This window comes from Lactuca saligna, chromosome 7 (assembly GCF_052625555.1).
Source record: "Lactuca saligna cultivar CGN05327 chromosome 7, ASM5262555v1, whole genome shotgun sequence".
Classification (NCBI taxonomy): Eukaryota; Viridiplantae; Streptophyta; class Magnoliopsida; order Asterales; family Asteraceae; genus Lactuca; species Lactuca saligna.
In genome coordinates, this window is record NC_136423.1 from 17101436 (window position 1) to 17114607 (window position 13172).

The 13172-nt window shown below is 33.7% G+C and overlaps 1 protein-coding gene across 1 annotated transcript; it reads left to right on the forward strand.

Annotated features, from left to right (window-relative positions):
* The first annotated feature begins 2673 nt into the window (after positions 1-2673).
* Positions 2674-6498, forward strand: LOC145004585 (phosphoinositide binding protein). The gene is made up of 3 exons (XM_078963530.1): positions 2674-2942; positions 3626-3794; positions 3938-6498. The coding sequence occupies exons 1-3, from the start codon at positions 2829-2831 to the stop codon at positions 6382-6384; spliced, it is 2730 nt and encodes a 909-aa protein (XP_078819656.1). The 5' UTR covers positions 2674-2828; the 3' UTR covers positions 6385-6498.
* The last annotated feature ends 6674 nt before the right edge of the window (positions 6499-13172 follow it).

Here is a 13172-nt window from a genome sequence, read left to right on the forward strand (position 1 = left end):
CTTCTACCTTTCTTATAATCGGATCTAATCGAGAAGGATAGATCTGGTTTCTGGACGAAACTCGGTAATATAATAATAATAATTGGATCTATTATTCGCAACTAATCGACATATAATTCTCAATATTATTTGTCGGTTTCCTTGCGCATCTATTAGTTTGATTAAAAAACAGTAAGTGAGTTCATTCACTTTACTTCTAAAGGGGGAAACTCTGTAAAACGTAGAAAAAGACTCACTGCAATTTGTTATGGGATGTTATGAGTTCTCTGGAAATCAAGGAACAACAGACTATTTCAACGGTCTGTATGTTTCCCTACTCAAGCGGTCGAGAATATTAAGTCATTAGTTTATCTATGGCTCAAATATAGGGGTAAAAAAGGAATTTGTAGTTGGGAGAGTTGGAATGTATCCCCATTTTTTATTTCTTGATATGTAATTAACTGTAACTCCTTGTCCCTCGTCTAGTTTCTTGCTAGCGTGGGTATATTTATAAAATTCTTGGCCGTTTAAAAAAAAAACATTTTATGCTGGATCTTGTCCATAAGTGAGACCACTATCACTATAGTGCATCCAACTGGAAGTAATTCAATTAAACCTCCTACGATTGTGTTTATAACTTATGTGATCCCATAATGTCTTGCTTTAGGTCATGTTTACTTCCTTTGTCGTTATCATAATCATTATAACCGGATTGAAGCAATACTTTTTAAACAATAGAATCCTGGTTTTGTAAATGGTTTGTGGGGGATTTTAATATCACCTTCCATTTTATGTATTTGGAATTAATCTGAATGCCAAATGGAGATTTAAATTGTGATATAATATATCAAGTGGTGCAAAATGCACATTTTTTTTTATTTTTTATTTTTTATTTTTTTATTTTTTTTATATAAGACATGTTTGATCTTGAACACAACGATCGGGTTCGGCCGCGATATTTTCATTGTGTCTTTTCTGGTCATGATCAATATCGTAGTATCCTTGTCAAAAAATCATAAAATATCTATAAGCAAGCCGTGCAAAGTGTACTTACATCAAAGTCAATTTATTATACTTTTATTCCATAAAAATATAATTACAATAAAACAATTTTTATAAACTTCGCCTTATTAAACAATGATAAACATATGAATAAATAACACATAAATATTTGACATGGAACGTTTTAAAACTTCTACCTTCTAGCATTTGATATAACGGTCCGTTTACAATAAAAAAATCATCATTTGACATTATAAGCTTTTAACATTTACTTTAAACAAAACGCCTGAAATTTAAAAGCTGTCTCACGTAGTGTTTAACACAGTGTTACCAGCTACTCGCTAACAACTAGTTTTGTCGAACACGCCCCACGAGAAGAACCCACGGAAAAAACATACAATACAATACGTATGAAATACACATTTCATATGAATGCAATTTTCAAAAATCCATTTAACTATACTAGATGTTTCTAAAGTAAGTGTATAAGTGAGTGTCTTTCATAAATCATGTACACATCAAAACCTAAACAACTAAATTTCAACAATTTCAATTTAACGTAAGTTTTTATGAAGTAAGCCCACGTATTGATTTTGGAAATGGCGAGTGATACTTCTTTTCCATCAGTCTCGTTACTTATATCATAAAAATCATATACGAGTCGAAACATTTTTAAAAAAAGCTAATGTATTACCGTTACTGAAGTATACCAACCCTGTTCTAAAATTTATAAAATTAGAAGTTGATTTGTGCCCCTTGTGGCAATATGTATCAGCGATTCAACTTCATCGAGAATGAATAGTTTTTATTTTCCCAATTTCCCACCGCTTGCAGACTATGCTTCCGACTTACAAAGCTTCGACCCTTCAATTTACTTAAATCATTTGTGGGCTAATATAAACCGGAATTTTTTTGGGCCCTAAATGAGAGTGGGTTCTATTAACAACGATAGACGAGGTTAACCAGGTCAAGCCTTCTTGCGGAGTCAAGGGGCTGATCCTAGCGATAATTTCAAAATCTCTATAGAAATTTTGAATTTGAATGCAGTTGGAAAACATCTTCGGACTGAAGGAAAGTTAAAGAAACATGTTGATTTTGGATATGCTCGAAGGAAGATAAGAGACACCTTCATCACAACCCTTCCACCATACAACTCGAGTAGCCTGGTGATTTATCACAAACCTGTTTTCCAACTACAAAATTCGTCAATTTCGTTGCCATTATCCACTTTTTGGATAGTTGATTATACATATACACACATTCATATTTCGCGTATCTGAAAATTCTCCTACGGAAATTAACATTCCAAATATGTGTTCGGTAACAAATTTGTTGTTTTATTTGTCTAAAACTTTGATTGTTTTTCAATGGTTTATAATAGATTGAATTTATTGTTAAATCGGACTTATGCAAGAATTGTCAAGAAGTGAAATGACCTTAAATGATCTATGATCAATCGATTCTTGATTATCGATATTCTATTTTCTAACATGGGTCGGTCCAATTTGAGATCAGACTGATCTAAAGGTGAAACAAGACAAAAAAACGACCCATGTCCCAATCCCATGATCACATGATGTGGTAATGTGGTGTTTTTTGCAATTGGGTTTCGGGTCGGACCAGGGGTACTTTATTTTCATTAACTGGGCTTTATCCCCAATTAGGATTTGGGAGCCCTAAGTTTACCAATTAACCGTGGATTGATCCATCAAATACAAACACTCATCCGATTTCCTTCGTATAAGATGCAAATTTGATCAAATTTTCCCTTTTGTTTAAAGATTACATCATTACTAAATCGATTTCCTCTCCTTTTGGTTTCCAAATTCCGTGTTTCATCGATAAAGATGTTGGAGAAGATCGGATTGCCTCCGAAACCATCGCTGAGAGGAAATAATTGGGTGATCGATGCGACACATTGCCAAGGATGTTCTTCCCAGTTTTCTTTCATCAATCGCAAGGTTTGATCGGATTTAACTTACCTACTTTTACGATTTCAAAACTTTTAGTACACTTTAAACCCTTGTTCATATTTTGTCTTTAATCGAGGGAGATCGATTGTTAAATTTTGCTTGAACTTGATGGAACTTCCTATCAGCTCCATCGTAAAATCCTAGTTGACTTCTTAAAGTCAATTGATTACGATCCGCCTTCAAACTTGACATGATTCAATCAATATTTTGAGAATCGTTATAAATACACTAGAGAATGCAACAAATACTAAAAGTAGTTCAAAAATTGAGCTTAAACTTGTTTAAATGAACTAAAACGGATCTGAACTACTTGCTATTTGGGACTTGAATTCATATGATGACTTTTAGTTCTCTAAGGTTTAGATTACACTAATAACTTTGATGATCACTAGCATTAGCCAAGACTCAGATTGAAAATCGTTATTAGATAGTCATATTCTATTAAAAAGGGTAATTCTTAAACATGCATAACCCGGATGCATTTGTTCTTTGGGTTTATGTAGTATGTTTTTTTCACTTCTGAGGAAATATTCTTTAGTAGTAGACATTATTAGCAAGTTCTCGGTTGCTTTTCTTAGTTTACACATTTCTTTTTCAGTTTCTTATCAGTTATCTGCTTTAGAATCATATCAATTCTTAATGGTGATGTATGCATATATGTGAATTTGCAGCACCATTGCCGAAGATGTGGAGGCTTGTTCTGTGGCAGCTGTACCCAACAAAGAATGTACTTAAGAGGACAGGGTGATTCACCTGTTCGTATTTGTGAACCCTGTAAAACTTTAGAAGAGGCAGCTCGTTTTGAAATGCGGTATGGACACAAGAATAAAAGTAGAAAAGGTCAGTTTTGTATCTTTTTTTTTTTGTCCAATTCATACAGGGACTCACTCTCTTTTCTCCTCTATGCAAAAGACATGAATGCCCTCCTCATAAAGCTCGTCTAGTTCTATGTAACAAACAGGGTGTTTTGGTCTCTTTTGCAGGGGCTTCAAAACTTGCATCTGATAATGAAGATGATCTCTTAGGAAACGAATCAGTTTCATCAGAAAAAGGATCGGTTCACTTGCGTCCAAGTGCTTCATCTTCGAATACTGACATGGAGGTTGACTTTGAGTCAACCACTCCTGAAGAACTGAGACAAAAAGCCGTTGAAGAAAAGAAAAAACATAAAACTCTAAAAGCAGAAGGAAAGCCAGAAGAAGCATTGAGAGCTTTCAAAAGGGGAAAGGAGCTTGAAAGACAAGCGGGAGCTTTAGAGATTGAATTAAGGAAAAACCGTAAGAAGGCTCTTTCATCCACCAGTGTAAATGAAAACTCAAAAGCTGGAATTGAAAAACAACCGAAACAAAAAGATGATCTTGTTAGTGAACTCAGAGAACTTGGATGGTCTGATCATGATCTTCATGATGCTGATAAAAAGCCCATGAACATGACTTTGGAGGGAGAATTATCAACCCTACTTAAACAAGTCTCTCAGAAGAGTACTAAAACCGAAAAGGGTAATGTTGGAATTGACAAATCCGAGGTTATTGCTATTAAGAAAAAAGCACTCGCCTTTAAGCGTGAAGGGAAGCTCACTGAAGCGAAAGAAGAACTAAAAAAAGCCAAAATTCTTGAAAAACAAATCGAAGAACGGGAGTTGTTAGGCGATGATTCCGATTCCGATTCTGATGACGAGTTCAAGTCATTGATTCGTAGCATGGACATTGACAAACAAGACATTTTATCATCCGGGAATGACCGGAATCGGAATCACAACATTGATGTTGACTTTAACTTTGACTTTGACCATCAACCCGATTATGATGTGACCGAAGAAGATATGGACGACCCTGAAATGTCGGCTGCTTTGCAATCATTAGGGTGGACCGAAGATCATTCGGTCAATGATGACGTGGCGGTGTTAAGTGAAAAAATACAATCTTTAAAAAGAGAAGCATTAATCAAGAAACGGGCGGGTCAAACCGATGAAGCATTGGCACTTCTGAAAAAGGCAAAAATGCTTGAAAAAGGAGAAAATAGTGATCTGGGGGCATCATTAGAACTTGATTCGGCACCGAAACCGGGCCCAAAAACAGGCCCAAAGAGCAAATTAGCCATTCAAAGAGAGCTTCTTGCCTTAAAGAAGAAAGCTCTTGCATTAAGAAGGGAAGGAAAAGCTGATGAGGCAGATCAAGAATTGGCAAAAGGGAAAGCTCTTGAAGAGCAACTCGAAGAGTTGGAAAGTGGCCCGAAAGTCAAACCTCCGGTCAAGCCCATTGACTTTTCAACACCAATGGAGGTTGAAGATGAAGATGAGGATGTAACTGACACGGATATGAACGATCCGTCTTATTTATCACTTTTACAAAACCTCGGTTGGCAAGAAGAAGAAAAAGAAGATCCAAAAGTCAAAGTTCTTGACTTTTCATCACCAAAACCAAAAAGTAAAACCGAGATTCAACGCGAACTGTTGGCCCTAAAACGAAAATCCCTCACTTTGAGACGCGAAGGGAAGGTTGATGAGGCGGAAGAGGTTTTACAAAAAACAAAAGGGTTAGAAGCGCAATTAGCCGAACTCGAAGGACCAAATCAGAATTTGGACAAAAATAATTCACCAGAGCCTCAAACCGTTGAAGTTATGGTAGAAGAAAAGGCACCAGCTTTGGTAACTAAGTCTACCGAGTCAACCGAGTCAGCCGAGTTGGGATCAGTCCAGGAACGGGTGATGGCTCACAAGAGAAAAGCACTTAGCTTGAAAAGGGAAGGAAGGTTAGCCGAAGCCAAGGAGGAATTGAAGTTGGCTAAACTTTTAGAAAACAAAAACCGAGAAATGAACACAGACACAGACACAGACACGGTGGATCGAACCCTGGGTCCGAGTCCGGTTCCGGTTCCGGTTACTAGTGAACCGAGCGGTTCAATTGGTATGGAACCGGAAGGAACCAGTGAGAGTTCACCACCACCATCGGTGAAATTATCGTCTCGGGAGCGGTTCAAATTGCAACAAGAGTCTTTGGGGCATAAAAGGAAAGCCTTGAAGTTGAGAAGGGAAGGGAAGAATGAGGAGGCGGAAGCCGAGTTTGAATTGGCTAAAAACCTCGAGAGTCAGCTCGAGGCCGCCAGTGAGGCGGTGAAACCGCCTCCTGGTGATGATGTAGGCGTTGAGGATCTTCTTGATCCTCAACTTTTGTTTGCTCTTCGGGAAGCGGGGATAGAAGGTTTTGATGGTGGTGGTGCTCGGTCTTCGCCGGAGAAGGCGGTGGTGAAGAAGGTTGAGGTGGAGGCGGTGGCGGTGGTGAAGAAGAGTGAGAGGGTGGAGTTGGAGGAGGAGATAAAGGCGGCGAAGGTGAATGCGGTGAAGTTGAAACGGGCGGGAAAGCAAGGGGAGGCGTTGGATGCTCTTAGACGTGCTAAACTACTTGAAAAGAAGCTGAATTCTTTGAGTTGATCTTAAAATCTTTAATGTTACAAGGGGTTTTACTATTATTTTACTAGAGAACAGTATATTATTGTATGGATATGCCATTTTTGACTTAGAAATGCACATATTATATTTATATAATATATATGGTTAAAAAAAAACATGTAAACAAATTTCACTTAGTTACTTAAGAAATCGTTTGTTACTTAACTGAACTATGTCTTAGCCATTGTACATACATACATTTTCCACAAGACGTGGCAGTACAACCCTAGTTATTCTACAACTCTTTTCCAAAAATTACATTTGCACATAGTTTGTATTCCGGATCATAAAAAGAAGGCAAATGGACCCTAATAGACAATTTTTTGGTGGTGTTTAACCAAAAAAATAGACAAATATAGGCATGAATTCCGAAAAGCTACTTCCGAGAGCTCTATGAAATTAACTGTAACTCTTAGGAATTGATCCTTCAAAAAAAAAAAAAAAGTTGAACAGTTATGTGGAGCTCCCTCCGAGGAATGAATGCTGAGGAATAGTTTCACGAAGCTCCCTTCGAAGAATCGATCCGTCAATATATTTTTTTTGAACAATTTTGCGAAGCTCCTTCCGAGGAATGAACGCGGAAGAACAGTTACACTGTTAAAATCATGATCATAATCCTACGATCTCACCTAGGTAAATTGATTCGGATTTTACTTGGATTGTTTTTTGGTAAGATCGCGATAGGATCGTATGATTGTTATTATATATATTTTAAAAAAAATTCAAATATTTTTTTGTGCTAAATACGTAGAATAACATTTTGAATTGTTTACCGTTAAATAATATATTATAAATGTATTTTTTATGTTTTAAAGTATTTATTGTTAACCGGATAATTAATTGATGGATTAATATGTATTTTTTATGTTTTAAAATGTTTTTTTTAGGGTCTTCAAATTTTTTGTCACATTGATTACACAGAGCATTTCGGTAAATTCCGCTGAACCCTCGGAGCTAGCTTTGCAGAATCCATGTGTGTGTGTGTGTATATATATATATATATGTATATATATATATATGTATATATATATATATATATATATATATATATATATATATATATATATATATATATATATATAGAGAGAGAGAGAGAGAGAGAGAGAGAGAGAGAGAGAGAAAGTTAGGATCATATATAACCTTTAATTATTGTGTGAATGTATGGCTAATTGTGAACCAATCATTTCTTAAGGATAATTTTATACTTTTATTATTTAAATTAATTATTATCCAATATAAATTCCTTAGAATTATGGTAAGTGATTGTTAATTGCCTATACTTACGGTGCTAAAAAACCTACACATCGGCCAAACCTTTCATGTCACCCATTGCTACGTGACATTGCTACCTTCTGTACCTTTACCGATAAATCTACATCACAACCAACATTATCATCAGACGAACATCTTACCCTCGATTTAACTTGCAACGATATTGACAATGGAGAAAGCGTTGTATATAATCGATACTCTTAGGGGTGGTCTCTCCGTTCTTCCTTCATCCATTTTGATTTCAAAGAAAAAAGAATCGAACTCACGGGATGGGTCTTGATTGAGACCTGCAAATTGGCCGATTCTCGATTTTTTAAAAGGTTATTGATCCACTTGACTTGCAACTTAATTGATAGATTCGTGTGTTTGTGTTTTTTTTTTTGATTGATTATTTAGATTAGGGTTCAGAGAACCGTGAAAAGGTTTAAATATAAAAAAAACATTGTAGATTCATCGTAACACCGAACGATGATGATTTATTGATTTTCCTGAAGGTTTATTTTTCTCTTATTCTTGAAGAATGCAATATGACTCACGTAATCTACTAGGATTTTTCTTATTTTCAATTGAATATTAATTTGTTTTAATAAACTTCAAGGATAGGATCTCATTCTTTCATAATTATGATTTTTAAAACCTGAAATGTGGAGAATTTGAACGGCTTTATTCGTTAAGAATAAAGTCGTCAAAATCAATTGAATTTAGAATATTCTTTAAGAATGTTTTCGATTTTATAAGAATTAGGTGGATATATTCTTTAAAACAGATACTACGTAAAATCTCATTCTTTATTAGTGTTGTTCAAATTTTTAGTAAGTTTGTATTATATTGTAAAATAACCGTAGTTGTATGTTTGTTGGTGATGCACTATTGTTGAACTTCTTGTCGTATGTGTTTGCTTAACACATCTGACAAATTATAAAAAACGCCAATTAATCCAAGCAAAATTCTTTAAGAATAAGGTTGTTGTGATTGTTTAAGATTAACTAATTTAATAGTTCTGTAGTTGCCATTGATTCAGTCTGAAGGAAACTGGTGGTAAATATGGGGCAGAAGTGTTGATACATCATATCTATGTTGCAGGTTATATTAACTTCTCATCTAGCTTCAAATCTTTGTTTTTTGGTGCTGCTCCCTTACTATTTTTGTTTGCTTGTTGATGCCCTCTTTACACTCTATTTCTTATGGTTTTATATCTCACACTATTTCAAGGGAGGAACTTATGTTGACATTTTTCCCCTGACGTTTCTTAAGCATTTTTACAAGTTCATTTGCTGCTTTTTCAATTTTTTCCATTCATGGTTTACCTTTGATTTGTTTTTGTTATTTTTTTTCCTAATAGCTTTTTGATAATTAGGGGCATTGTTTCTAAACTGAATCTACTAAGTATTTTGCTTTATTATGTAAGTTGAGCTTCGTTTTCATTGACATTTAAGTACCATGCAATTGAATCTTTAGATATTTATGTATCTTTTTTTTAACTTCTGTACATGATAAAAACAGGAAAAAGAGATGTTGGTTGTAATGTAGGGTATTCTTTAAGAATGGCATACTAAAAGCGGTGTATTCGTTAAGAATGAAAAACTAAAAGAAGAGGAATGATGGTTCAACAATGTCGCAGATGCTCTTGGCTCGTCGAAGATGAACAAAGATGATAAAAAAAATTGTAGTTTATGTTATAAGAATTGGTCTGTTTTATAAAGTACATGTTATTGATTATATTAAAGAATGATATGTTATTGTCTGATGTGTATCTTTTGAGAATGTTACATCTCAAAAAATTACATTCTTATAGAATGAAACAATAAAAAACAATTGAATGAACTCATATTCTTTAAGAATAAATGAATCAAACACGTGTTCATACGTGTTAAATGAATACGGATTCTCAAAAATAAGTTTTAATTTAAATGTGTTGAATAGAATGTGAGATTTGATTTTATTAATTAATTTCATTTAGTTGCCTAAAATATAGATAATTTTCAATTCTCTCACTTTAGTTGCCTTTTTTAATTAATAACAGAAATTATATGGTACATGGTAGTCCGTGTTAATAACATGTACCTTAAAATCATATCCATTCATTTTTTTTAATCCAATGATTAGAATTTGGTCACACATTCACACAATACTTATGATTCACATTTGATCCTAATCTTATATATATATATATATATATATATATATATATATATATATATATATAATACCAAAAAGGGGGTATGGCGGTTTTTTCCGGGTTTACCGTTAAACCATAAAAACAATATGAACAAAAATTAAAATGAAGAAGAGTAAACTTACAGGGAAGGGAAGCAACCAGAGTCGTATGTGCAGCAGCAGCTTCTCTTTTTTTTTTTTTTTATTTATTTATTTTTTATTATGTATAAGGGATATAATATTAAGTGCTTCAAAGAACTAGGAACTTAAGAGATAGGCTAAGAGAATCGGAAATAGAGTGTTTTAGAGAGACATGAGGGAAATAACAACAGAATTTTTTATTTGTATGAGAATTCGATGATCTTTACAATCGATTACAAGCCCTTTTATAGGAAAAGATTGCGTACTATTTACACGTAAATGATTACACTTAAATAATTAACAGATAGACTATGACATTACATAAAGTAGGAAAAGACCACACACCGAATAAAGTAAAAGCACATTTCTAAGAGTCGGAAATAATTCTATAACGACAAATTATAATTTCATAAATGGCCCTTGAATTTGATATGACTTGTCTTTGTTCTCAAATGGCCCCTAAATTTATTCAAGCTTATCACTTTGTATCCCTTGTTGCAAAAACATCATTCGCTAAAAATCTCGATGAGTACTATCAATAGAAACTGGTGATCCTGGTTCTGTGTCAACTTGTTCTTCACTGTTTATAATATCTTCTAGTCTTAATAGTGTATCTCCTTCGCCGCTGAATGGCAAGAGCATATGCCAGTTTTGATGAGACCAAATTTGTAAGTAGTGTCCTTCTGCTAAGAGTTTATAATTTTCCCAACAAAAGCTTGCAGGTAGTATATGTGTTTTTTGAGCTGTGTATATATCTTCGTTCGAAAGATTCTGTAGAGTTCCAAAATTTATTTCTTGTTTGCATGATAACTTTTTAAGATAACCATGTTGTACTGTTCTTTGGGTGATGAAGATTCTTTTTCTAGCAGGTCTGTAAGTATGTTCATCTGCTGCTGGAAAAGAAGAAAAAATTTTGCACCCAATAATTGGACTGATGCTGTGAGAGGCGATGTTTCCGGCTGTTAAAATAAATTTTTCTCCTAATTTATTAAGAAGACTTTCTGTGCTGCTATTGAGGCAGAATTCTAAGTAATCTATCATTCCATTGTGATAAAAATTAATTATCTGTTCTTCTGACATATCTGTAGTCTTTAGGTTTATTTGTAACAGGAGTATGGGAGTATCTTCTCCTTCCTCATTCAATCTTTGGATTACTGTAACTCCTTTATAATTGATTTCTTGAAAAGCAATCTGTACAATTTTTTGCTGCAATTTATATAGAATTGCTGGAAATTCTATACAAATTTTTTGAGATACCATTTGCTCAAATTCTTTGGCCTCAACGTTTGTCTCCAAGGGAGATCTAAAATGCGAGCTTTAAAGCATTCATAATTTCTGTATATTGTTGTTTTTAATTTCTCATCTTTTTTCTCATTCCTTTGTATAAGCTGTATATTTTTTGCTTCAAGAATTTTTATTTTTCTCAATCTGGCTTTGTATCTGCTGTGTATCTTTTCCAGATTGGATAAGTTGTTGTTGTAACTTTGCAATAATTTCCTCCTGAGCTTTGATCATTTGCTCTGGACTAGTTTTTGCTATTTCTGAAAATGTTTTCACCTGTTCGGGTTCTATGAAAAAACTGTTTAACCCAAAATGTTCCCGAGCAATATTCATAGCTTCTTGGAAACTATAACATCCCTTGTAAAGGGGATTTTGACACTGTATATATTTTATAACTGTTGCCCAATTATTAAAAATCCCAACTTTAGTGCCTCTTATGACAACATAATGTGTAAACTTCTTTATTTGTTTTTCAGGAGTCAATGGTGATTGTTTATGAAAGTAAAAACTTAAGGCATTGAGAATTTGAACTTTAAATGATGAAGCCTGTGGAACTGTCTGAATATGCCATAAGTTGTCTAGCAAACATTGTTGGTCTTCTGTCAAGTTCACCCCGATCATGGGCCTAAACTTTTTACGTTCATCGAAGCAAATTGGTAAAGTACAATTACCAAATGCTATGACGGCTTCTCTGTTCTGTGTATATTGTGTATTTTTTGAAGGTCCTGTCCAATAATGTGAATGTTGAATGTTTGACGATTGTGGTTTAGATCCTTGCAAAAGGTTATTATTATATGTAATACTCGCTATTTCTATATAAGGAATCGAGTTCTGTTGTATGGGTTTATGCAGATATTCTGTTTTTATTGCTGAATCCAACAATTTTTCTGTTGATGTTGTGTTTCTATCTTCTTCTGAGGAAATGCTCATAGAAGAGGAACTTCTTTTTTGCTGTGTAGGCTGTATTAATTTGCTCTTTCCCTTGTTTCGACTATCCATCTGCAAAAAATAATTTGTTAATATTTCGGGATAGCATGTCAGCTATTCCATTATTTTCTCCTTTTATGTGCTCAAAATTTATCTTATATCCACTTCCTTGTATCGTATTTTGTAAATTAATCCATCGTGTCCTATTTATTTTCTTACTTTGATCATTTTTAATAAAACGAACTATAGCTTCATAATCTGTTCTAACTGTAAATTCTTTATGTAAAAATATTTTAAATTTTTCTAAAGCATTTATTAAGGCTTGTATTTCGTAGTCTATAGAAGTCCAATTCATTCCTGTCTTATTAAAGCTTCCACTAGCATATGAGCATATTTTTTCTGTATCTTTTGGACTATATTTATCGGATTTGCAAAGGAGAACAGCTCCCCATCCTTCTTTGCATCCATCAACTTCTATTATTATGTAATCAGTGACTAATGGTAATTCTAATGATTTAATATTTTTAACTACTTCTTTAATTACTTTAACTAATTTAATGTCTTCTTGGTTAAAATGTCTTTGTCCATTTTTTGTTGTTTTACTATATAATGGTCCCACTAATTTTGAAAGATTAGGAATAAATTTTCGCGCATAATTAACCAATCCTAAAAAAGCTTGTATCTGTTTTAGATTTTCAAACTTCTCTGGGAATTCTAAAATTTTTGTCGATATATGACTTTGTAATTCAATTTTTCAATTTCCTATTTCTAAACCAAGAAACGATATTTTTCTTTTAGAAATAACAATACCATTCCTTTTTATTTCTTCAAATATTTTCTGTAAATGCTTCTCATGTTCCTGTACTGTTTCACTGGCAACCAAAATATCATCAATATATACTAAACAAAAATCATATTTTAGAAAAATACTGTCCATAAACCTTTGAAATATAGATGGGGCATTTTTAAGCCCAAAACTTAAAACATTCCAT

Coding starts and splice junctions, on each gene's coding strand:
- LOC145004585 (XM_078963530.1), top strand. CDS start 2,829: ATGTTGGAGAAGATCGGATTGCCTCCGAAACCATCGCTGAGAGGAAAT. Junction 2,943..3,625: donor TTTCTTTCATCAATCGCAAG/GTTTGATCGGAT, acceptor GTGAATTTGCAG/CACCATTGCCGAAGATGTGG. Junction 3,795..3,937: donor CAAGAATAAAAGTAGAAAAG/GTCAGTTTTGTA, acceptor TCTCTTTTGCAG/GGGCTTCAAAACTTGCATCT.